The sequence below is a fragment of the Sphaerodactylus townsendi genome, linkage group LG05 (genome assembly GCF_021028975.2).
Source record: "Sphaerodactylus townsendi isolate TG3544 linkage group LG05, MPM_Stown_v2.3, whole genome shotgun sequence".
Taxonomy (NCBI): Eukaryota; Metazoa; Chordata; class Lepidosauria; order Squamata; family Sphaerodactylidae; genus Sphaerodactylus; species Sphaerodactylus townsendi.
Window position 1 is genome coordinate 58,070,600 of NC_059429.1, and position 25,534 is coordinate 58,096,133.

Genomic DNA, 25,534 nt, shown 5'->3' on the forward strand with positions numbered 1-25,534 from the left:
TTGGTTGCTCTTCCTGACTTCAGCCCTTCCTCCCGTCTCTCTGCTTTCTCCTCAGTTGCGGGAGGAAACAAATCTCCTTCAACAATTTAAACAAGAAACCCTGGGGGGCTCGAGCCGCTGCAGCCCAGGGAGGCGTCGTTGTGTCTTGTGTCTCATTGCATTGCGCGTCCTAAGAGTGGCGAAGGGCTTGAGAGCTGGCTAGGAAGAAAGAAGGCGGGCTTTTCTTTCTTTCTTTCTTTCTTTCTTTCTTTCTTTCTTTCTTTCTTTCTTTCTTTCTTTCTTTGCCTTAGAGTTTTGCTGCTGGTCGGTCTTTTGTTCTGTGTTTTTCTCTGTCGAAGTCTTTAGCTGGACTCGCTTACCTGGCCTCCTTTGTTGAGTCTGGTGGGCAGGCGGCTTCTCGTCCTTGACGCTTTGTCCAGCCTGCTGCTCCCTCGTTCCTCCCTCCCAGCTGAGAGTGTTAATGCTCCCCTGCAGCTTTTCCTGTATTCCTTACTCAAGAGTGGGGAAAGTGCCTCCAGGGACCCCCAAACCCAGTGAAATGGGTGCAACCTGTGTGGTTCCTGAGTTGCAAGGCACGGTTTCTATGCCTAGCTGGAGGTAATGTATGTTGAGGCCCCTGCGAATCTTTTACAAGTGGAATCTATTCCCATTGTTGGCGTTTTCTTTCCAAATCCCTGACTCTCATATATAAGGGTCTAGGTTAGCCGGATTGTTCTGTATCCTCCCCCCCCCTCCCGTGTTTGGCAAGGATATACTCCATGATTGTCCATCCTTTCAGGATCTTGGCTGGAAGATTTGTGACTTCCCCTTTGATACTCCTGTACCCACCTTTTGCAAGGTGTGAACAAATAGAGGGGATCACAAGTGGGTTAGCTGAAAGAGTTTCTTAATGTGGCAAAGAGTTTTGGCTGGATCCAAAGACATTTAAATTACCACTTACCTGTACAACTGTTATGCTGTATCCATTCAATAAATTAATACTTGGGAGCGGGAATCTTTTCCAAACTCTTCTTGTGTCTTTAAAGTAAATAAACATAGTATAACATGCCTATTGAGAAGAAGGAATAGTTAATTTTCAGAAAAGTGTGATGAACTCTTTGCAGAATATGGTTCCAGGCATTGTCTTATAAACAATATTCTGTGTCCACTCATCCTAATGGAAACAGGAGTTTTATATTTATTAATGGTTTGCCAGATTTATTCTTCCAGTAATGAGAAAACACTGCTTTTGCTGGCACATCTAAGATACAAGTAGTTCTACCTTACCTTAGCTTGACATACATGGAGGCTCCTTCTGGTAGTTAAGAGCAGTGGTCTCTAATCTTGAGAACAAGGGTTGAGTCCCCACTCCTTCACATGAGTGGTGGACTCTTATCTGGTCAACTGGATTTGTTTCTCCTTTCCTACACCTGAAGCCTGCTGGGCGACCTTGTGGTTCTCATCCTGGGGGTCGGGACCCCTTTGGGGGGTCGAAGGACCCTTTCACAGGGGTCGCCTAAGACTCGCTGCATCAGTGTTCTCCATCTGTAAAATGGATAAATTTTAGGGTTGGAGGTCACTACAACATGAGGAACTGTATTAAAGGGTCGCGGCATTAGGAAGGTTGAGAACCACTGGGCTAGTCGCAGTTCCCTCAGAATTCCCTTAGCCCTGCCTAGCTCACAAGAGCTGTTTTCTAGGTCTGTCAGTTACAAATCAGGTTCCCAAATTTTGCTTCTTTGATATGGAAACGTTATGGAGAGGGATGCAAATATTCCACAAGGCTTTGTAATTAATGTTCCAGGGCAAGCTGTTGGTTGCCTCAGATGGGGAGTCCATTGGTTCTAGGCAAATATTGATATTTACTTCTCTCTCTTTTTAGTTATTGTCGAAAACTCAGATTCAGATACTTGAGGGTCATGAGAATTTCTTGTGTGCATTTTAAAAAATAATGTGTACTTGGAGGCTGCAAATATGATATTCATTTACATTTATATTGCAACTTTAAAGTAAGTCCTCCCCACTATGATGTTTGTCATCAGTTCTTGTTCATCACTTTTCTGCATATTTTTTAAGACTGCTAAAACTACTTCTGAACTTGAGATCAGGCAGCGCAAGGCTAGGCAGCTTTGACATGCATGCCAAAAAGTGGCTCATGAACCAGTTCTCTGACCAAGGGACTGAAGCGAACCTCTGAGGTGCTGGTTGTCCTACTGTCGCTAAGCTTGTGCCTAGTTTATCTAGCAAAGTACATCCCTTGTCATTGGCCCCCTCTGCACATGCGGAATAATGCACTTTCAATCCACTTTGCAGCTATTGGAATAGCAAAATCCACTTGCAAACAATTATGAGAGTGGATTGAAGTGGATTTTCCCCTGCTAAAGAAAATGGTCCTTCTTGCAATAAAATCGTAACTCTTTTGGAAGCCGGGAATGCCTTCCTTGAGTAAAGCGGTAACATGCACCTTCCACAATTGCTTTAGCGCTTCTTCTGGTGTGTATTTGATGGTTGTATAAAGGTAAATATTTGCTGTCCAAATATTCTTTTTTATGAGTAGTTGACTGCTGATCACATCCTGTAAAATTGAAAAATTGCGACTTCAAAAGAGACAGGTTTTTCTTTCTATAGCTCATCTTCTCTGTGAATGGCATTGAATCCTCTCTACTGTTGAGACCTGCATTGTGAGAGATTTAATAGCCTGGCTGGAGTAGCAGGAAGTGTGTTTAATCTCAAATCAACAAAAGAGAGACTTGGACAAGGCCCAGATGTATTTGCTGCTTTTAGCAAATGCTTCCCATTTTTTTACTGACTCAAATATAGCAAAAGTGTGCTTGCTAGATAATTCTAACTACTGTTTTCTTTTATGTGTTGCATTGTACACTGCAGCATTGGCTGTTGCAAATGGTATGCAATAGTGCCTGTTCCTGGTTTGGTATTTAGTCTGAGGGACAACCCTTACTAAATTATATTTTACATTTTCCTTCTTCCCTGGGCTCCTTTCCCTTGTTTTGTTTCTGCTGACAGTAACCTTGTTAGAGAGGGTAGGCCAAGAATTACCCCAGGCCATTCATTGCAAGTTTCATTTGCAAAGGGAGGATGTGACCTTAGCAGTGCTATCCCATCTTTCCACTGTGCTGCTACATTAGAAGTATGTTACTTCCAGTAGAGGCAATGTGATGTAGCAACTGAGGCATGAGGTCAAATACGTGAATGCCATTGCCAGCTCTGGCACAAATGGCCGCCGTAACCTTTGGCAAGTCACTTTATCTACCAGAGAAACTCCACAAAATGAGGGGAGCCTTTTGTTTCTTTTGAAATTAAGTAAGCCTTTGGTATGGTTCCTCAAAAGTCAAAGAGATAAATATCCTCTTAAATAAAAAACAAGGTGTGATAAAATGAAATAACGGTATAAAACCCCCTGAAAACCAAACCTGACTTCCAACTTGCCAACTCAGCATTTTGCTAAAGTGGGTGTTTTTTTCTCTTCCAAAACAAGAGTGAGAGAAGCTTGAGGTCTAGGCTAGTGACGAGGCTGAGAAATTGGCTTGTTTATTCCTACCCTGCTGATGGTTAGGTTAATGAAGCAGAAGTCCATTGTATGTGCTCATTTGGTAGTGCTAGCTCTGCACGGAAAGGGTAATTGGACAGAAAAGCAGAATGATCTTGGAGCATGGGAGCAGTTAACCTCAGGGGTGTCACTAGGCTTTGAGTTTTGATCAGGGCGGACAACATGCAGTTCTGTTTCTCTAAAGAGTCCGTTGGGGTGAGAAACAAGGGTCAATACCTGATCTGAAATACCATGAGGACTGTGAAAAGTGAGGGACAGGATGCTACCAGGCACATTTTAACCCCAATGTGATGAATATATTTAGCTGTCTGAACACAGAAACACCAGTGTTTCATTTAGCTCTTTGGCTTTTGTGCAAAAATAGGAGCCTTGAGGCAAGACTTCAGTTAGCGAGGCTTGCTGTGGCTTGATGGGCTGGGTGGGTGGGTGGGTGACTGAGAAAATGCAGAATGGAAGGGGTTAGGACCTGCCTGCACAAGCTAGCTTCCTGCCAGGCACAGCAGACTTCTGGGTAACAGGATTCAGCAGGATGAGAGGAGCACATAACTGCCACAGGATCACCCTTAGGATTAGGACAAAGGTGGAGCAGGGGACTGAGTCAGCCATGGCTACTCATGCAGTCTGTCTACAAGATCCTCTTGGCAACTGAGTGTGGAATGGCTAGCATTTTGCTTTCATTGGGGATGATCTAGACACTGTAAACAGGTTTGGGAAGCAACTATTCCGGCCAGTGTTTTTTCAGGGAAAACCTCCTCATGCAAGAGCCATTGCCTAAAGGCTATGAATCACTATAACAGAGCTTAGAAAAGAAAAAGCAGCTTTCTCTCTCCTTGGATTATTTTGGAGAAACTGCCTGAAATATCAAAGATAAGCTGCTAGAGGGCAAGCTTGGAAATAAATCTAGAGTCGTAGTCCATGTGGTTGTAATGTTTGGAAAGCCAGGTCCAGACTGTTATTAGAACACAAGAATTCTGTCTGCCTTGTTTACAAGTGACACTGATAGCCACTGTTAGTGTTCCCACAGTCAGGCAAGTAAAACCAGCCTTGAATGTAACTTTTGGGGCAGATCTAACTAGCAGACAGATACCCTGAAAGCTGATGCTGGAGATCTTAAAAATTTTCCGGCTGGTTGTGGATGTCTTTGGTATACTTGCCTCTACTTACCTAATATCATTGGCAGCTTCTTGAAACCCGCAAATCATTGTAAGTGTAAGTCACAGCCCCTAGATCAGTATTCAGAATAAATTCCTGCTATTCTTGAAGGCCATCACTAATTGAATACATGACATAATTACAGTGATTAATCGGATTTCAAGCGTAGATATCCAGCTGTGCGATAGTGATGAGTCCTGTCTCCCCCCTCCCCCCCCAATCAATTTCTGGAGAAAGGTGGATTAAATCAGCTTTTTGTGGTATAGTAAAATGGAAGTATTCCCCCCCCCCCAATAATTCATCTCCCTATGTGCACCATGATCAGTTCCAGTCACGATTGGTTCCTAGTGACTGAGCCCAAAGGCCTTTTTGTCTGCTTGTTTAGTATGACACATTAGTAAATAGTTTAATCAAATGTAGGATTGAAAAATTGGTCCCTAGCATGAGAATCAACAGTGAGTTAATGTGATTGCCCTATATAAATAAGATGCGATGTGTTGAATGCATTGTCAGGATCCCAACTGTTTTCTTCACCAACCTGTCAAACAGTGATTGAAAACATTACTGAACGGGTGGTCTTATCGTGGCATATTGTGTATAGCTTTTCAGATTCCCGTTGCTTTTTTCTGAGGCACCAGTTGAAAAAGGATAAATGTATCCTTCCTAAATCTCAGCTCAGCAGAGGCCAATTTACTAGAGGTCCCCGGCCCCTCAATGATGCGGCTGGCCTCCACTCGAGCCAGGGCCTTCACGGCTCTGGTGCCGGCCTGGTGGAACACTCTCCCTCCAGCTGTCCGGGCCCTGCGGGCCCTTGGGGATTTCCGCAGGGCCTGTAAGACTGAGTTGTTCCACCGGGCCTTTGGAGAGACCGGCCGCTGAGGGTGCCCCTGCCCCCTCCTCTTTACCCCCATGGGCCCTAATACCATCAGGACCCATTATTTCGCATTAGGAGGGTTTCGTAAGGGTGTGGGCGATGCTTTAAGATATGACTGTTTTAATTATATGTATGTTTTTAGCTGATGTTTTATCTGTACACCGCCCTGAGCCCTTTGGGGATAGGGCGGTATACTAAATTTAAATAATAATAATAATAATAATAATAATAATAATAATAATAATAATAATCTGTGCCACAGTGCAAGCCTTGGTTTTAATTGTATATATTCTCCTCACCCTTCCAATTAAAATTCAGTGAGTTAGTACAGAATTATTAATCATTGTACTGAGCTCTGAACGTTCCTTGGATTTTCTTTCTGACTGTAAGCTCCTCTGTGCATTATCCAGGCGAAACTGTGAACCAAGCCTGTGTCAATTGGGTTGTGAACTATTTCTTAAAACCACAGCTGCTTTTGGAGTGTTTCTAACATTTTAATACCCCACCCCCATAGATATGAAAAGTGCAATCATTTTTGTCGGTCGCAGCCAAAGTTCTGGTCTGGCATGGGAAGAGGAAGAGATCAAACCATTCAGTAAAAGTGACTTATACCATTATAGGTATGACACACACGAGCAGTGAATTGCTTGGAAAGTCTAACACAGCCTCATTTATCTTCAAGAGGGGCAACTTCTCAAATATGAGGAGATTAATCAAAAGGAAATTGAAAGGAATAATCAAGAGGCCTAAATCTTTTCAGGATTTAAAATGCCTTCGCCCTGGCCAAAGTCGATGTAATTTTAGATACGTTGTCATAATTGTGAACCCATGGTGTCATTCCAGGCAGAATTCCATCGGGCAGAATTCCATTCCAGGCAGAATTCCATTGTATATTTTGTTTCTTATCAGGGATTTCACACTGGACAAGCATCACCACTTGGCTCACTTAGTTGGCTTCGATCTCATTCAATAGGGAAGAATGCTGAACCAAGTGTTGGGGCAGGGTGGGGGGAAAGGAGGGACAAAGAGTTCTGTAAAACTGCAAACCAAGTTACCTCACAGAATTGCAAAATGCTGGGTAAAAGTGAGCCAGAAGAAGTGCTGTGTTCAACTAATGCCAAACTGCACTTAACTGCGTCTTTACTCATCATTTGTGTGGTGTTGCTGTTGCAAAGGGTTGAACATGGAATGAAAAAAGCAGTGCTTGTGTATTTTAGTTTATAAGTACTCTAATTAAGTGGTTTCTTATGGTGGGAGGAAGACGAGAGAATGAGAACTGGAATCTGATTTTGATTACATGTTCTAATACTTATTTTATTCTTAAACAAGAATTACTGGACAGTCCCTCGAACTCTAATGCTCTTTGAGTCTGGCAAATGTGGTTTGGAAGACGTTTTTGGTATTTTCCATTTGAAATTGAGGACATACATGAGGCAGAACAGTTCTCCAAACACTCTCATGAAGCCATGGCAGGGACAATCAAGGCATCTGCTATGGCCTCCATAGTGGCCAGAGCTCATTTCTGCAGGTCATCACAGGCTGGTGGCAGGAGTAAACTGAATCTTAAAAAGCGGCCTCCTTTCCTGCTGACCCCACTCTGCATGCCTTGATTTTTACTGGCAGGGCAATGACCTCTTCTGTGGCCATCAGGAGGCTTTAATGACTCAGGACCTGGAAATCTAAGGCCATGGTGACTGAATTTGCTTTTCAGATCAATGAGTTGTTTGGGGACAAACCGAACAAGATTCTAGTGGAATCCAAGGGCAAAATCAGACCCATGCCAAAACCCTTACATAAATTCAACAAAAGGCCAAATTATAATACTTCCTTTTGTACACAGTCGGCCTCATCCTGATTCAAGCGAGAACTCAAGCGCTCCACCTGGAACCAGGGATGTCAACAATTTAAAAAAGGCTTTGCCTTCCAGAGGTTGCAAGGGAATGACCATTCTGACCAGGACAACTGTCACTCAAAGGCATGACGCTAGGCCTGTCCTGGTGGGGAACAAGTTATCCCACTTCCAGCGCAGTTGGGGTTGTCCAATGTAGATTCATGGGCACTGGAAATAGTTAATTCAGGCTACATTATAGAGTTGCTGTCTGTTTCTCCAAACAGAATCGTCCTTTCCACTCTCTCCAGTGATCCAGTCAAAAAGGCAAGGAATTTAGAGGCAGTTCTCCATCTCATAGAAATAGAAGCTGTAGAGCCTGTACCTGCCACTCAGTAGGGCACCAGTGTTTACTCCATTCAGTTCATGGTACCCAAGCGGAACGGCAAGTAGAGAGCTATCTTGGACCTAAAATTCATAAATTGTTTTGTAAAGCTGCGCCATTTTCAGATGGAAATGCTCCACTCTGAAGCAGAGTCTCTTCAACCAGGCAAGTTTCTAACATCCATTGACCTGTCAGAGGCATATCTACATATGCCCATGTTTGAAGGGCACCAATGTTTTGTTCAGTTTAGTGTAGGCAAAGATTATTTTCAATTCCAAGCATTTGCATATGGCCTCTGTGCTGCTCCCAGAGTGTTGTGATCCTCAGAGAGAGGGGACTTCACCATCACCCTTTCCTAGATGACATCTTGATCAGATCAGACTCAAGGAAGCAAGCCCAGCTAGATTGTCAGCAGACAACCCTGGTGTTGGAACAGCACAGTTTTCTGGTCAGTCACAATACACTCTGTAGACAGGTAGCAGCTCTGGGCTCATTTCTGCCTCTCGTCAAGGGCAGTCCTTTCTCATGCTACCTGGCCATCATTTTTTCAGAGGAACAGTGCTTTCCAGCCCACCAGTAGTTCCCCGTTTTCCTTCCTGGAGACCTCATGTGGATCTCCAAGCACTTACACAGCTTATGCTTAAGGTGTTGTTTTTACAGCCATCTTCTCTGTCAGAGACTTCTCAGAATTATGAGTACAGTCTATCTCTAATGGCTCTGCATTTTCCAGAAGTGTGTGGTGTTCTCTATCCAGATCCTACATTTATCAAAAAAAGGTGAATTCTGCATTCCACATGTCTTAGTAGGTATACCCCCCCATTGTTCTGTACCAGTCCATCACACCTCAAAAAGAAGATTGGATGTGCAAAGAGCTTTGTGTGTCTTCATCCAGCACCTGGCTTCTATCAGGAGATCAGATGCTGTGTTTGTAGCTTCCTATCAAGTTGTCAAGAGCAAAAAGGTATTTAAAACATCTCAGCAGGTGGCTGAAGGACTGCCTTCAGAGATTATGGGAGAAGAAGCACACAAAAGACAGAATGTTCTGGGGGTCTTGATGCTTGACAGCACCACTGATGCTTGGTTATAAATTCAGTGGCCTTTTTATTTAGGGGAACAAGAAAGAAGTGTTACCTTGGGCCAGTCACTCTTAGTTTAACTTGGCAGGGCTATTATGAGCATAACATGAGAGGGAAGAGTTCATATGCATTACCCAGAGCTCCCTGAAAAAACAACAAAAATGGGGGGAAGCTTATGATGCAAATAATTAAAAAAATAGTATGAATAGGTGCAAAATGCTTTATGGGATGATTGGGTTGATCTACAGCAGTGGTTCCCAACCTTTTTTCACTAGCGAACCCTTTGGCAATCCATTTCCCTAAAATTGTACCCACATATTAGCAAACCCATTATGTAGCTTTTCTTGTGTACCCCCAAACGCTCTAACACATACCCATGGTAGTATGTATACCCCAGCTTTGGAACCACAAAGGCACAAAAAAGCAATAGAACAGGATTAAAGAAAGGAAGATTATACTATGGTAGAGTACACGAAGCACTGGTGTAGATGTCAAAAGTCACAGGCAATGTTAGACTTTGCGCATCTTGCTTTTTGTCTTGTCTCAGTTACTCTAATCATTTAGCTATCCCATGAGTCCCGTGATCCTGAACATCAAACAATAGCCTATTCTGAGAAACCAAAATACTATCCTGAGTTTCCAGCACAGTACACCTTATTCCCATTACTACCAGAGGCTGTACATTTCATGCAAGAAGCATCTGAAACCATCAGCCCATTTGGAACATGTCACTGAATTATTTTGATAGGCACAAAGACCAAATGCTCAAGGCCCCACAATGTTGTTTGGCTCTGTAACCAGGAGTCATTTTGCAGTTCCCATCAACCTCCCCCCACCCCCACCCCAAGAATCAGTGATGGTGTGTACATGTCAGGGGCAGTGTGTTCCATATTATGCTAAGCTATTAGGTGGGAAGAGGCATGAAACCAAAGCTCAGAACTCCATGAGACTTCCCACAAGTGATCTGTAATGTGTGGAGAAAGGAACTCTGGACATCATTCTGTGTGAGTTTTTATTTGAGGCAGAGGAAAATATAACTTCCGTGGCCCCTTAGCATCCCTGTCTCTTTGAACAGAACAGCTTTTAATTGCAGATTTTGTAAGCCCATTGTTTGCTTGCATCGCTTCTTGCCAATCAGTGCTGATGACCATGTATTTTGATGTTCTCGTTCTCAGCTCCACGTCCCACCGAGGCTGTGACCTATGTGGCTAACAAATGTGTAGATGTGAGGAAGAATCATCACAAGACCAAATGGTTTTTGCCCTGGGGACCAAATCAGTGTAAAAAAATCAGGGACTTTGATGAAGCAATAAGCAAGCAGATAGAAGCCAACGACATTGTGTTCTCCATTCATGCGCCTCATCCTCCCAATGAGATGAGCCCTTGGTTCCAGTTCATGCTCTATGTTTTGCAAGTGGACATTGCCTTCAAGATGGACAACCAAATTAGTAAGTAACTTTTTAATTTTTCCGTGTACTCTATTAAATGTAAGGAAACAAAGACCAAAAATCCTCAATCCATGTGCTGTATCCTAAATATCTTGTGCCATGGTTGTTTAAGCTTTGTAAAGATGTGGGAAGTTTCTGGAAGTACACTCTCTAATCCAATTATAATTTATCAACTGCATATTCCTTTTAGTCAGAAATTCCATTCCATTCAACAATGTAAGATCAGCCATGCTGGGTATGGAGAATGGGAGGCGGGGATATGGCCTTGGAGTAATTGGTTTTTTTAAAAATGGTGATTGCTAGGGTTTTTTAAAAACTTATTCACATTTTTCTGACTTCACTGTTCTCTCTGGGTGTTTTCCAGTGACCAATCAGGGAGGCAGGAATAAATTAAGTCTTTGCCTCCTGGCTGTGCTGGTGCTTGTCCACTTCTCGACCACTTCTTTCCTGCCTCTTTTGACAAAGTTCCTTTTTGACAAAGTTCCTCACCAGAGACTGTTGAGAAAACTCAGCAATGAAGGAATAAGAGGGGAAGTCCTCCTATGGATTAAAAACTGGTTGAGGAACAGGAAACAAAGGGTGGGTATAAATGGGAAGTTCTCACAATGAAGAGATGTAGGGAGTGGTGTCCCCCAAGGATCCGTTTTGGGACCAGTGCTCTTTAACTTATTCATAAATGACCTGGAAGTAGGGGTGGGTAGTGTGGTGGCCAAGTTTGCAGATGATACCAAATTATGTAGGGTGGTAAGAACCACAAAGGATTGCGAAGAGCTCCAAGCGGACCTTGATAAATTAGGTGAGTGGGCTAAGAAATGGCAAATGCAGTTCAATGTAGCAAAATGTAAAGTGATGCACATAGGGGCAAAAAATCCAAACTTCACATACATGCTACAGGGATCAGTGCTATCAGTCACAGACCAGGAAAGGGATTTGGGCGTCTTAGTTGATAGTTCCATGGGAATGTCAACTCAATGCATGGCAGCTGTGAAAAAGGCAAACTCTATGCTGGGGATAATTAGGAAAGGAGTTGATAATAAAACTGCAAGGATTGTCATGCCCTTATATAAAGCAGTGGTGCAACCGCACTTGGAGTACTGTGTTCAGTTCTGGTCGCCACATCTCAAAAAGGATATCGAAGAGATAGAAAAAGTGCAGAGAAGGGCAACGAGGATGATTGAAGGATTGGAGCACCTTCCTTATGAGGAGAGGCTGCAGCGTTTGGGACTCTTTAGTTTGGAGAGGAGACGTCTGAGGGGGGATATGATTGAAGTCTATAAAATTATGCATGGGGTAGAGAATGTTGACAGAGAGAAATTTTTCTCTCTTTCTCACAATACTAGAACCAGGGGGCATTCATTGAAAATGCTGGGGGGAAGAATTAGGACTAATAAAAGGAAACACTTCTTCACGCAACGTGTGATTGGTGTTTGGAATATGCTGCCACAGGAGGTGGTGATGGCCACTAACCTGGATAGCTTTAAAAGGGTTTGGACAGATTTATGGAGGAGAAGTCAATCTATGGCTACCAATCTTGATCCTCCTTGATCTCAGATTGCAAATGCCTTAGCAGACCAGGTGCTCAGGAGCAGCAGCAGCAGCTGCAGGCCCTTGCTTTCACCTCCTGCATGTGAGCTCCCAAAGGCACCTGGTGGGCCACTGCGAGTAGCAGAGAGCTGGACTAGATGGACTCTGGTCTGATCCAGCAGGCTAGTTCTTATGGGGAGAGCAGGTCTGGCTTGTTGTCTGTCCTTCACTTCTGTATTCTTATTTATTCTATTGCTCCTAATCAGACTCTGTTGTTTATCCTTTCCTTCCCTCTCACCTCCCCCCCATTTTTCTCTACTTCAATCTGGCGACCTGAGAGGAACACAGTTCTCACCTTTGAGGACTGTGCTAATGAGGCTGGCTGGGCGCTTAGCTCAAGAGCAGTCCTACCCAGCAAAGGGGGGAAGAGGAATTATGTCCTCCAGAGAGGAGCATTTTATTTCCTCCAAGGAGGACGACGCGGAGGCAACTGCTGGAGCCACACAACTATCAGTTTGGGCAGGCACGTCCCCTGACAGTTGTTCCTTGACCCAGCCTCCGCCATGGAGTTCCGCCATGAGGTGGATATTTCTACCATGAAAACAAAGCACCTCAACAAAATGGCAGCCGCCAGCATGGGAGCATGGGCTGGAGAAGCTGAAGATCAGGAACAGCAGCAAAGCGACTGCAAGAGCAATGGAGGACACTCTTCAGCTCCAGAGGAGGCCTCAGAGGCTTGTTCAGCCAAAGATAGCAATGGTAGGATTCATGTGGCTGGAACCAGTGCATTAAATGAAGAGGTTGCTGCCTTTATTAGAAGTGCCTTTAAGCATGAAAGGGCTGCTATGAGGGACGGCTGAACTGTTTTAAAAGCACCTAGGGGACAAAGGTTCTCCCAGTCCTCTACAGGGGTGGGGGTGGGTAGAGTCTGATGCTAGTATACCCCCTCTCAGAGGAAAGTAAGAAAGGGGCTTCCTCAACCTGGAGTAAGGCAGCTCTTAAGAGACCAAGGCTTAGCCCTTCCTGTGAGATCCTAAACTCTTCAGAATTAGAGCTGGAGGAACAGGAGAAAGGAGAGGAGGATACAGAAGAGATCCAGGTCCCTGAACAATCCTCTTGCTTCTTTAAAGCTGAGGATTCCCAATAATCATTAACTAAATCAGTGGCAGCACTGAACCTGAAGGCCACTGAAGGGGGAGTGAAGGAGAACCTCCCAAGCCAATATAAAGTCCAGACATAAAGGGGATGAGTTCTTCCCTTGCACCAAGCCCTCAAAAAAGGTTTTTCCTTTCCCTGAATTTTTTGAGACTTAAATTAAAAGGGAGTGGGAGAGACCTACTGCCAATAGATAGTGTCCAGGGTTCATTCGTAAGTTCTATGCTATGCCATCCTATACTAGTGATGATCTTCAAGTTCTTTTAATAGATGGTCCAGTGGTTGCCCTTTAGTCTTCTGGATTGGTGTCCAGTGGTGGGGAGGGGCATATTAAGGATAGTCTGAACTGCTCCCGTGAAGCCTATCAAGGCTTCTGCTACGTGGCTAGAGTTATGATTGTATGGTCCAGGAAGCTCCTTGAACTCATCCCAGAGAATGAATGGAGAATGGCAGAGGGAGTCAACAGAATCTTGAAAGCCACTTTCTTTTTGGCAGATGCCACTTTGGACATTCTGACCTCCTCTGCCAGAGCGATGGCTTCAGCAGTGGCAATAAGGAGACTCCTGTGGCTAAGAGCTTGGCGAGCGGACTGGAAATCTAAATCCATCATAACTGAATTCTCCTTTCAGGGCAATAAGTTATTTGGGAATGACTGAATGCCATCTTAGTGGAGACTAAGGATAAAACAAAACCATGGCCAAGACGCTGAAGCGGTTTGATATGAGGCCTGCTTTCAACATCTCCTTTTGTTCCCAACCTTCGTTACCCAGAGTCAAGCGAAAATTCACATGGAACCAGGGATGGCAACAGTTTAAAAAAGGTTTCTCGTTTCACAGGGGGGTGACCGTTCTGACCAAGGCAACAGCCCCTTCAAGGCATGATGCCAGGTCTGCTTCAGTAGGGAGCAGATTAGCTTTTTCCCAGCAAATGTGGACCTTATCAAAGTCGGCTCTTGGGCATTGGAGATCATAACTTTGGGGTACGTCAGAGAGATTTGTCCTGTCTTTCCAGAGATCTTCTCACGTTGCGAGGTTACCAATACAATCCTGGATTCTAGAAGAGCATCCGCTAGAACAGTGGTGGCGAACCTATGGCACTCCAGATGTTCATGGACTACAATTCCTGTCAGCCATTGGCCATGCTGCCAGGGGCTGATGCGAATTGTAGTCCGTGAACATCTGGAGTGCCATAGGTTCGCCACCACTACACTAGAAGGATCTGAAATACCACCTGGAAGGCTTTTGTTGTGAAGAAGGTAGATCCCATTGCTCTTGAGGTTAAGCATGTATTAGGTTTCTGGTCTACGATCATCCACACTTTGTAGGCAGGTGGCAGCCATAGCTTTGGTGGTCCAAGATCTAGACAGTTGAAGTCCTTCTCTACATCATCTTATTTAAAGATTCCTCAAAGGAACATCAGACATCTCTAAAACATCTTTGGATGAAGACAGTCATTCTAGTTGTGATCATGTTGGCTTGAGCGTGTTGTAGGTTAAACCATCCTTGTTCATCTTCCATAAGGACATCCTTAGAGTTGATCCCACCTTTGTTCCTAAGATCAGTTCAGCCTTCCATAGACATCAGGAAATTTGTCTTCCATCTTTTTGTGAATCCCCAGCATCCCAAGGAGACATACTGGCATAAGCGTTATACTTCCTTGTGTTATATTATTGTGTAGTTCCTTATAACTGTTAATTCAGGGAGAGAGTAGTATTTTTGTCCCTATTGTAAGGTCTGAGACTGCTTGTCGGAGTTTCCAGAACTGGAGGAGAAGTGGGCAATGTACCAGCACAACTAGGAACAAAATAATTAATTTATTGCTGCCTCCCTGATTGGTAATTGGAAACACCTAGATGTCCTTTTCTGCTCAAAGGAGAAGGACCCTTCTTGGGTAAGTACCAATGGTTGATCACAAACCGCCCTTTCCTTTTTTCTTGAGAACAAAAGGAATATGAATGTGGTTTCTTTTCTGTGATCAAGGAGACATGTGAAGGGGCAAGTTATTTTGAGAACATTCTTGGTTTCATTATCCAGTCTTCAATTGAACTCTGCCATCTCTGCCATTTGTAGGTGGTAAATGAGTGTATAGACTGGCTCGACTCCAGACTGTTGTTGTTGTTGTTAATTAAATGTAATACATTTAATACATAAATTTAATAAACCGCCCACCCCTAGAGAGCTCTGGGCGGTGTACAACAAATCAGAGTTCTCTCTGATTTTCCCTCACTTAGCATTTTGAGAACTGTCATGTGAAACGTTTGAGCGTTTTTGCTCTCTGGAAAGATGTGGCAAGCCCAGCACATAATCAGAAAGGTAGAGTAACATTGTCTGCAGTAAAACTTCATTCCAGTTTTTCCTGGTGGGCAGAGTTATTTTGGTGTTTGACATTGGGAATCAGAGGAGATGTGTGCAGGTATATATAGACTACTCGGGTTGGGGAACACCAACAGAATAAAAATGGCCCAGTGACTCATTTGTCTGACTCAGGGCAGCCGCTGCCTTTGACCAGTACCCCTCAGTTGCTTGAACTGCCATGAAGATGATGAGAGGCTGAAGCCACTGTTTTACCACAGTCTAGTTACTCTTTCTCTCTTTCAAAGTGCAGAAGCTCAGCAGCTAGGACACAATATTTTTGGTCCTGTACATTCATTATTTAATTAACAAAAGGGTTTCTAGTGGTGGAGTAAAAAAGCCTGGTCTTGGCAGGATGCCTCTGATAGATCTGTGTTGCAGGGTTCTTTCTCCAAGGTCACGCAGATTGATGATGATGCTCTAAAATGCATTTTGGAGGCTGCTGTTAGTGACCTTGAAGGGAGCTGTGCTGTTCTTCCTGAAGGATATGTCTGTTAAGCATGCTTATGGAAATCAGGGCTTTCCACTGATTACATTTTGCGTAGTCAGTCAACTATTGCAGTGACCTGCTACATGTTGTCATATTTAAAGGTGTGAATAAATTGTTTGGTAGCAAGTGACAGCCTGACATGAAGAAAGAAAAATTTTTTTTGCCCTACTTCTACATAAAGCCTTTTGCAATAACCCAACATTTTTTTCGTTTGTGATAACCTAAAAAGATCAAAACTATATGTTTTCAGAATGGAATAATGTTCCCATTAACTGTATCCCTACTGATCAGAATCAACTGCAAACAGTGGGGCTTCTGCTGGCCTTGATCACACAAATGTAATTGTGTAACTAGGGTCTGTGAGACCCAGGTTCAAAACTCCAGTGTGCCATAAATCTTACTTACTAGGAAAACTTGGGCCTCTTTGTTTCTCCCACCTTCTCTCTCCCTAACCCACCTCACAAGGGTGTTGGGAGGATACAGTAGTGGAAGGGAGAATGGTATGCATTGTCCTGAGCTTCTTGGATGGATGAGATAGAAATGAATGACTTGCAGGAAACTCCTGTGTCTTGTCTCCTGTGTTGTCCAATGGCTCCCAGTTATGCATTATGTCTGGAAAGAGGGAGTGAGACTGTGTCAAAGCAATTTTGACCATGAGAACTAGCTCTGAAGTCTGTAGTAGTAACTATGAAATACAAGAACAAACAAATGATATGGCTAGTACTTCTGCTTTTAACTAGTGGAATTGGTCAAATATTTTCTGCAGTGAATTATCTTCTGTTGCCAAACTAATCTCAAGTTTTATCCTGATGTAGCAAGTCTTGTTCACACAAGTCTCAGGAAACAAATGCTCTATGCAAGTAACATTGACTGCCTTCCAGCAATAACACAGCTGTTGAAAGAGAATAGTCACTCAGGCAATGAAGGCAGTTCTGAAAGGGAGTGTTTGTGTGCAGCAACCTGACATTTGGTTAGATGGAACCCTGATGTGGAATTGAAGGGGGTGGAACATAGAAAGAGCAAGTGCCAGCACAAAAGGCCTACTCTGAAATGTAGCAGGCCAGTCAGAATGGTGATGGTGCTGTCCCTGTGCAGCTCAGAGGGGCTGAAGGTGCTGAATCTATATGGCTGACATGGACATCTGTTTTTGAAAGCATCCTTGGTCCACTTTCCTAGCTTGGTTTTCATATGAATGGCCACAGAGGTGGCCTTCCAAATATTTCAGTTCTCATAAATATACTGGAAGCGTAATCAGGCTTTCAACTATACTCTATTTCACATAAACATGTTAGCAGATTTTATATTCTTCCACCACAGAACAAAGCATGCCAGATCTTCTTTGTTGTAGTATGCTCTGCATGGGTCCTAGTGCCTACCTAGCCCCGGTCCCCCCTATTATGCCAAAACAGTGGGTTATGGCTTTAAACCGTACACCTGTTATTTCTGTGGTTCTCAAACTGCAAAATATTCACCCCAAAATTAAATTTAGGGAATGTTGGACACCACAGAACCATTTTAGTAAAGGACTAAGTAAGGCTAGCTTGAACTGGTCAGATCTTGGAAGCTAAACAAGGTTGACCCTGGGTAGTATTTGGATGGGAGACACACACACACACATATCCCGGCATACCAGGATCATGAAGCAGAGGCAGGCAATGGCAAACCACCTCTCAGTGCGTCTTGTCTTGTAAACCTATGGGGTCACTATAAGTCAACTGTGAGCTGGGGCAGGGTGGACCAGCAGATTGAGGAGAATGGAGCTGGCACAGCAGTGTATGGAAGGTGGCCAGTAATCCCCCTCCCTCCTCTGCAGTTCGCCTTCAGTAAGAAACTGTAACTTTTGAAATTGCCTGATGACTCCGGAGCATGCATGGTTCTCTCCCCACTGTTGTTGATCCTCAAGTGAAGGCACTTTTAGAAAACTTTGCACCGGCTTCAAGAGAGCCAAGGTGTAATGCGTGTAATTAGCTCCAAATTCTATGTAGAATTTTGTTTTAATTCAATAGAATGAACTGTTTTTTAAAACAGCTAGAGTTTTCCTGCTTAACAAGCAAATACAAGCACTAAGACCTTCAGCTGAGGCATTTTAAATCCCGGGGAATGCTGGAGTTGTACATGCTGGGGAACGGGGAGGAGCTGAAAAACTGAAAAAGTTGTTGCATCCATACAGAATCGAAACACCTCCAAGCAATATATAAATAGCAGGTCTGAACCACAGAGTCCTTCCACACCCATTCCCAGCACTCTGGACGAGTGTCCCTCCGCCTAGTTCCAAATGAAATTATAACTTTGAAACCAGGAACAGATGTACCCGTCGGTAGAACTTCAAAGATATCGTCTTGCTTAGCTTCAAGCTGGAACCATACAGTGTCTTCAGCATCGACAGCTGGAATCAGAATCCAGTGGTCTTCAGTTTGCTGCACGTACAGCTTCTCTGGTAACATATAGCAACACCGAACTTCCAGATGGATTATGTTTAGGCCCTATGTAAGCAGCATTTGTGATTTTGTAAAAAAACACACCTAAAGATTAAAAGCTTTGCAACGGCGTTTACGACCATAATATATATACAATCCAAGATTCCTGTAAGAAATACAACAAAAATGAGCGCAGCCTCCAAGGCTAGTTTTTTTGTCTTGTTTTGGGAGATAGGGAATACGTAGGGTATGTCAGAACAGTATCATGGAAAGCAAAGGTGCCTTGTGGTTCTCCTTATGTCACAATGACTGGACACAAGCAAAGGGTTATCACGGGTTATCGTAGTAGGTTCTGGCATCCTGGATTTTTCCCTTCCAGTTTTAATAGTTAAACTGAATGTATAGCTTCTAACAGTAATGGCGAGAACCTTTTCGAGGCAGAGTGCCCAATTGCAACCCAAAACCCACTTATTTATACATAGCAAATTATACAGCTTATGGCAAGTTAACCCTGAATACTGAGGTTTTAGTATAGAAAAGCAGTTGGCTCCAAGGTGCGCATTGCTCAGGAGTAAGCTTGGTGGTAGTTAATTAACTTTGCTTTAAAGCAACTGTACGGCCGCTTCGAGGAAACGGGTTAAACACGACCATTCAGGAGGGTTTACTCAGAAGCGCAAACCCCATTACCAGCAACTTGAGACTTACTCCCAGGTAAAGGATCGTACTTTCGTTCTTCCCGTTAAAATCCAATAACAGCGCTTAACAGGGTTACCTACACACTGCTTCCCCAAAACTAGGTCTTAGGTTTAATACTAACAATCTCCCTGAAATAATTGCACTATTATGCACATGACAAACTCTGTGCACGCGTTGCCCACAGAGAGAGCTCTGAGTACCACCTCTGGCTTTTCCGTGCCATGGGATTGCTCCTAATGGCCTACACTCTCTGACTAAACTAGTGCGTGGGTTTCACATAAATTATGCTCAAGATGTCGCAATTGTGCTGCTTTTCAGATTTGCAATTTATTTCTGTAAAACGTTTGATGCTTTGGTCCTACAGAAGAAAATGCAGAGATCACATTTAATACTGTCGCTTGGGATACCGTGGCGAGCATGGTCAGTGAGTGGCGGCAATGGCATCTGTAGGAAAAGAGCTCGGAAGCTCAAATGTGTCTTTCCCCTTCCAAAAGTAAGTTCCTTACAGTTCTTGTTCAGATGTTTTTTATCTTGGCATCAATCAACACGTGCTTTCAGGTAGCTTTTGATTTCCCATATATACCTTACTGTACTGTTTATTTAGAGGTAAGAAATGAGCAAAGCTGTATTTGCACACTGTCACTGAATTTATTGTATGGGGACATTTATTTGACTGTTGGGAAATGTTGGAGAGGGAGGGGCTTCCTTGAGGTCATGAACGTAGGTAAGGGGGGGTTCTCAGGTTTGAAACCCCCCCCATTCATGTCCGAAGCTCCGCCCCTCCGTTGTGGGTTTTTAAAACATTTTAGTGCTTTTTCGGTTTTTGGCCTGCAGGGGGCGCATTGTTTGGGCTAGCAGCACCAAAATTTCAGGGATTGTTTGGGGAGCTCTCCTGATGTACTACCGGGGTGTGGTGAGGTTTGGTTCAGGGGGTCCAAAGTTATGGACTCCCAAAGGGGGTGCCCCCATCCTCCATGTTTTCAATGGGAGCTAATAGAAGATGAAGGCTACATCTTTGGGGGTCCATAACTTTGGACATCCTGAACCAAACTTCACCAAACCTGGGATGTACTATCAGGAGGGTATCTTATTGATTCCACCCAGGTTTTGTGAAGTTTGGTCCAGGGAGTCCAAAGCTATGGACTCCCAAAGGGGGTGCCCCCATCCCCCATTGTTTCCAATGGGAGCTAATAGGAGATGGGGGCTACACCTTTGAGGGTCCATAACTTTGGACCCCCTGAACCGTCCTGAAACCTGGGTGGTATCGTGGGAGAGACTCCTAAAGATACCCTGAAAGTTTGGTGCTTCTAGCTTAACAATTGCACCCCTGACAGCAGGCACCCCCAGATTCTCCTTTTAAATCCACCCCCTTCGGCATGGATTTAAAGGGAGAATCTGAGGTCCTCAGTTTAGAAGAAGAAGAAGAGTTTGGATTTATATCCCCCCTTTCTCTCCTGTAGGAGACTCAAAGGGGCTTACAATCTCCTTGCCCTTGCTCCTGGCTCTGGAAGCATCCTGTGAGGTGGGTGGGGCTGAGAGAGCTCCGAAAAGCTGTGACTAGCCCAAGGTCACCCAGCTGGCGTGTGTGGGAGTGCACAGGCTAATCTGAATTCCCCAGATAAGCCTCCACAGCTCAAGTGGCAGAGCAAGGAATCAAACCCGGTTCCTCCAGATTAGAATGCACCTGCTCTTAACCACTATGCCACATTGAAAGTGATGCTATTTCAGGGTGGGGAAATCCACCCCAAAACAGCATCACTTTCAATGTTGTTTAACTAGGGACCCCAGATTCTCCCTTTAAGGTAGATTTAAAAGGAGAATTTGGGCTCTCTAGTTTAAACACCATTGAAAGTGATGCTGTTTGGGGGTGGATTCCAGCATCACAGCGGCTGCCTTGTGGGGGGAGGGGGGCAAAACTCAGATTTTGCACCAGGCTCCATTTTCCCTCTATGCCTCTGCCCAGAGGGGAGGGGCAGGGCAGGGGAGTCTGCCATCCCCGACAACCTCAGAGAGCTGCTTTTATAAGTGCTAGGCCAGGGGCGGGGTTTGGGGAGGCATGGCCATGCCCTAGGAGCGGGTGGGGGTGTGGCCCCCCCGAACCCCCCCCCCCTAAAAAATCTGTACCTACGTCCCTAAGAAATGGAATCATGGTATGGTAATTTGGTCATTTCTCTGAGGTAAAGTTAGATGAAATATTTCTAAGCAACAATTTGTAGGCCTTTTGGAGTAGCTTGGAGAGTGTCATGTGAGCACAGGAAATGGGTGTCAATGGGCAAAGAGCCTGTTCTCAAACATTACATTTTAGTTTTAACACTAATTGTGTTCTTGTTCGAAGCGTCTGAGGCTGTTGGCCATTTAGCAGATTTGAAATAAGCAGCTTCTTCTATAAGGAGCAGAACATTGATGACAGTTGCCAAGGATCGTTTTATCCGTCTGTGCACTACCTACTCTGCAGCCTCTAGCTGCCAGGCTCCTTGAACGGTAGCTGGGCACCCCACTGCTTGGATGTGTTGCTTTCCCAGACCTTTATGGGTATCTTCCCCCTGTGGAGACTGCCATTGTGTGTTCAGCCTGTAATTGTTCACCTTCTGAGGCTAAAGTAGCATTTAGCCGAGGCTGTCTTGGAGTCTTTTTTTTTGATTTCCCTTTCCACATTCCGCCCTCTCACCAGGGGGGGACTGCTTGGCCTAATTTGTGCACCAGCAAGAGACTAGAATGTGTATCACCAAAACCCCAAAATGATGACTGTCTGTTTCCCTTCCTTTTTGTTCCGATAGACTAAAGAGAATGAAGGTAGCTACTATGAATGTGAGGTACTTGCTTTTATGGAGATTGGAACTGTTTCCCACAAATTCTACCTTATTAATATTCGGCTCCCTGTGCATGAAAAGAAGGGCATTAATGTAGAAATTGGAGATATAAGAGATATTCGTGTCGTGGTAAGTGTGTAGCCATTTAACCTCTTCATTGATCTTGTAGTCCTTTGTAAACTGGCACTGTAGTTACAACCACAGCCAAGTGAGTGAATAAGTTTATTTCATATGGGATATTGCTTTGAATATGGGGTGACTTACTGACTAGTGAACAGAATAGGAGAAACATGGGGACATGTCAAGCTACAAAGCATTCCTGTATATACACACTTTGACTATATGCTACCAGGTGTGTTGTGCTGGTTTGTCTTAAATAAAATATGTCTATTTGAACCATGATCCTGGCACTATTCCCAAGGTCTGGTGGTAAGTCCTGCAAAAGTTTTAAAGTTACTTTCTTTCGAATAAAGCTTTTTAAACATAAAACATTTGCTAACTTCACAGTATGTTGTGTGACAGTAAGTTCCCTAGTAAGCATATAGCATAAACAAAGTTTGTGTCCGGCTTCATTAAAAAACTTATATTGGGCAACTTCAGGCCCCTGAAACGTGTTTGAAGATGTGAGCATAGCATTTTCTTTTAATTAGTTAGCACTCAGTTGAGCAAGAAAAGCATAGAATAAGACTTCCCCGTTTTAGCCTCTCTGTGCTGAGTTGTTTTAGGTGTGCTGTTGCTCTGCAGCTTTGTCTGTCTTACAGTATTTTGTCAGTACAAGCTGGCTGCACTCTTAAGGGGACAGAAACTAGCAAAATGGGGGAGGGGTATAGCATGCTAGATTTTGTTATGGCTTTGAGAAGTGACTTGATTACCACAAAGGAATGTGACCCTGCAAGAAATCAAGGATCGCCCTACTGCATTTTTTTGCCATGAGTACATCCATTTAGGAATTCCTTAGAAAACACATTCCATGGTCACCAGCCTGTTAGTGGTGCTGAATGCTGCCCCTATGGAGCGCCCCTGCATTTCCTCTAGGCTTTTGTTCCTTTTGAGGTGTCTCTGCTGTTCTCTTTCCATTCCCCTCCTCCACCCCATTAACTAGCTTTTCACTTGCCCTGCTGGTAATCACTTCCTTGACTTCCTCCAAAAGCAAACAGTTTTATTAATTCCTGACCATCAGCACTTGTCTGTCACCTGCTGTCTATGTGGGGGATTAAAGTTTAAGTCAGATGGAAGTAGTTTGTTAAGATGTGCGGTGATTTCTACTGAGACAAGAGCATTTTTTTGTCTGGACTGTAAGAAGTTTTTCTGATTCCCGCATCACTTGGATCCAGAGATCTGTGGTACCTTCTTATTTAGTTATCTTGTCAACTAAAATAACCTATTTCTTGGCACAAATATTCCTAGTGTCCAACAGTGTCTGCTACTAACTGTAGAGTATAACTTCACCTGTAATGCAGGTAGCCTGTTCAGCACTGACTGACCTGGTTGCTGTAGTTGACTCGAGGGTAAATTTATGCAAAAAAAAAAGAAGGTAAGTTGTGGCTGGATCAGCTTAGATTTTATTTATGTTCTAAATTCTACAGACCTCCATTCCATGGGTCAGTTTGTCTTAAGATACTGTTTAAAGGATATCTTCATTTCCTACTGGTTGATTATTTGGAGGAGGGGGAGAAATGGCTGTGAGACCCAGATAGCAACGTTACTGTTGGAGAAATGCAATTGTGAAACTTGATTTTTTTTCCCCAGGGCATCCATCAAAATGGAGGCTTTACAAAGGTGTGGTTTGCAATGAAAACCTTCCTTACACCTAGCATCTTCATCATCATGGTGTGGTACTGGAGACGGATCACAATGATGACACGAGCACCTGTCTTACTGGAAAAGTGCGTACAGAGGAGAAGAACCTTTGCATCAGTTAGCTGGTTATGAGTTGGCCATATTGAGCTGGTTTTGATTTGATCGCATTGGCAATTTATTCTGCATTTGACATTCTCGGTGCATTAACAACTCCATTGAGGTTTTATTATTAGGATTTTAATATATTTATATTCAGTTGTTTTCTTGTGGCACATAATTTATTGGAAGCCACCCTCAGCACAAGTTGGGAAAGGGCCAGGCAAAAATTCAATAAATACATTTTTTAAAAAAATCTGCTGTCAGATGCAACTGTCTATTACAAGGCTTTTCTATCTGGAGAGCTTCATTCACTGAATTTGACGCAGAGGCGTTCACTGGAATGCATCAACAAGTGTTGGAGATGGGATCAACTCCTTGGTTATCCTATCTATGAAATGCTTTGAATGCAAAACAGCTAGTACAAATTTGCCAAGAAGGGATTGGCCTTTCATTGACATTTAGATCAGTTTGTTCTTTTGAAGTAGACCTCATTGTCCAGTCTTCAATCAGTCTTCCATTAGCTTTTAGAGAAAACTAGCAAAGATTAACCTAAAACAAAGTATTTTTAACATGAAGGATGGAAACAAAATTTGAGCTAACCATTGGCCATTTTAAAAAATCACCTGATGAACATGCCCTCTGTCTCAGTTTCTCTTGGCATTATTGGCAGTAGCTTCTATTTGAAAATGGAAAAATGGTTTTGAATGTTTTATCTAAGTTTTCCAGAGTTATCTTTGCTATTTGGGATCTCCATGACATTCATAAACATCCCAGTGGAATGGTTTTCTATTGGATTTGGGACTGGACGTGGATGTTTGCTGTTTGGAGACATTCGCTAGGGGACTCTTCTATGCACAATAGCTTCTGTCATTTTGGATCACATCTTTTTTTGTGGAGAGCATATGAGAATTAGGTGGTAGTATGTAGTTTTTTTTAAGGTACCTATGGGGCTCAATTCTTCTAAGTTTTTCTGTTGGCACAAGAACAAATGAATGAAATTTGACCAGATCTGTTAAGATCGTCCTGTTACTTCTTTAAATTGGGGAAACTAGGTTTCCAGTCTGTTTTATGGACTGTGAGTTTCTGAAAAGAATTAAGCTTAGAAGTGTCCAGATCTCAATGGCCATGTGCATTTCATGATTTCTAGTGGTGGTGGGGAGAAATAATGAAATTGAGTTGTCTTGTCCTTTATGTAGATCAGTGATCCCCAGCCTTTTTGAGTCTACTGGCACCTCTGGAATTCTGACACAGTGCGGGGGATGCAGTCATAAAATTTCTTCCACAAAATGGCTGCCACGGGAGTTGGAGCCAGCTGCAGCTTACCCTCCATCACACAGTATATATCCTTGTGCTGTGGTGGTAGCTGCTGTTGAAGCAATATTTTTAAAAATATGCAGAGACAGTCAAATCTCCAGTGACCAATTAGAAGTTTTGTTGGGTAGAAAGCTCATCTGGCCCTGCCTACTTTCTTCCCTTTTCGGGTATCAAGGCAGATTTCAGTGGGGACCGCTGTTATACAGAAATTGCTGATTCCCAATGAAAGTTCAAGGGGGAAGGGAGTGTTACTTGTAAGGGCCATTAGATTTAAATCGGTTACTAACTCTAACTTGTTCTGCTGAGATTTATTTATGTGTGATGGAAGTCAGTGAAGTGTGTTTCAGTGAAATTATCTTATTCATGATGGTCATTTTAAATCAGGTGAATTAATATGTGTTTGTTCTTTTGTTAATCATTTGCAAATCATTCTATTTTGCATTTTTATTAGGATCAGAATGAACGAAACCGTTTCTCTAGCTACTGGAAACAAGTTGGGCCAATTGCTATAGGCGCCTTTTGTCTGTTTGTCTTTGACATGTGTGAAAGGTAATATGGAGCTATACTC

General features: G+C 43.5%; 1 protein-coding gene across 1 annotated transcript in view; it reads left to right on the forward strand.

The window, feature by feature from the left end:
• The window catches only part of WLS (Wnt ligand secretion mediator), a 109,926-nt gene that overhangs the window by 76,365 nt on the left and 8,027 nt on the right, over nt 1-25,534 (forward strand). Inside the window, 7 exon segments of the mRNA XM_048498684.1 lie at nt 10,038-10,310; nt 19,308-19,381; nt 19,383-19,436; nt 21,721-21,882; nt 23,503-23,643; nt 24,381-24,578; nt 25,418-25,515. Coding sequence (XP_048354641.1) covers nt 10,038-10,310; nt 19,308-19,381; nt 19,383-19,436; nt 21,721-21,882; nt 23,503-23,643; nt 24,381-24,578; nt 25,418-25,515 — 1,000 coding nt within the window.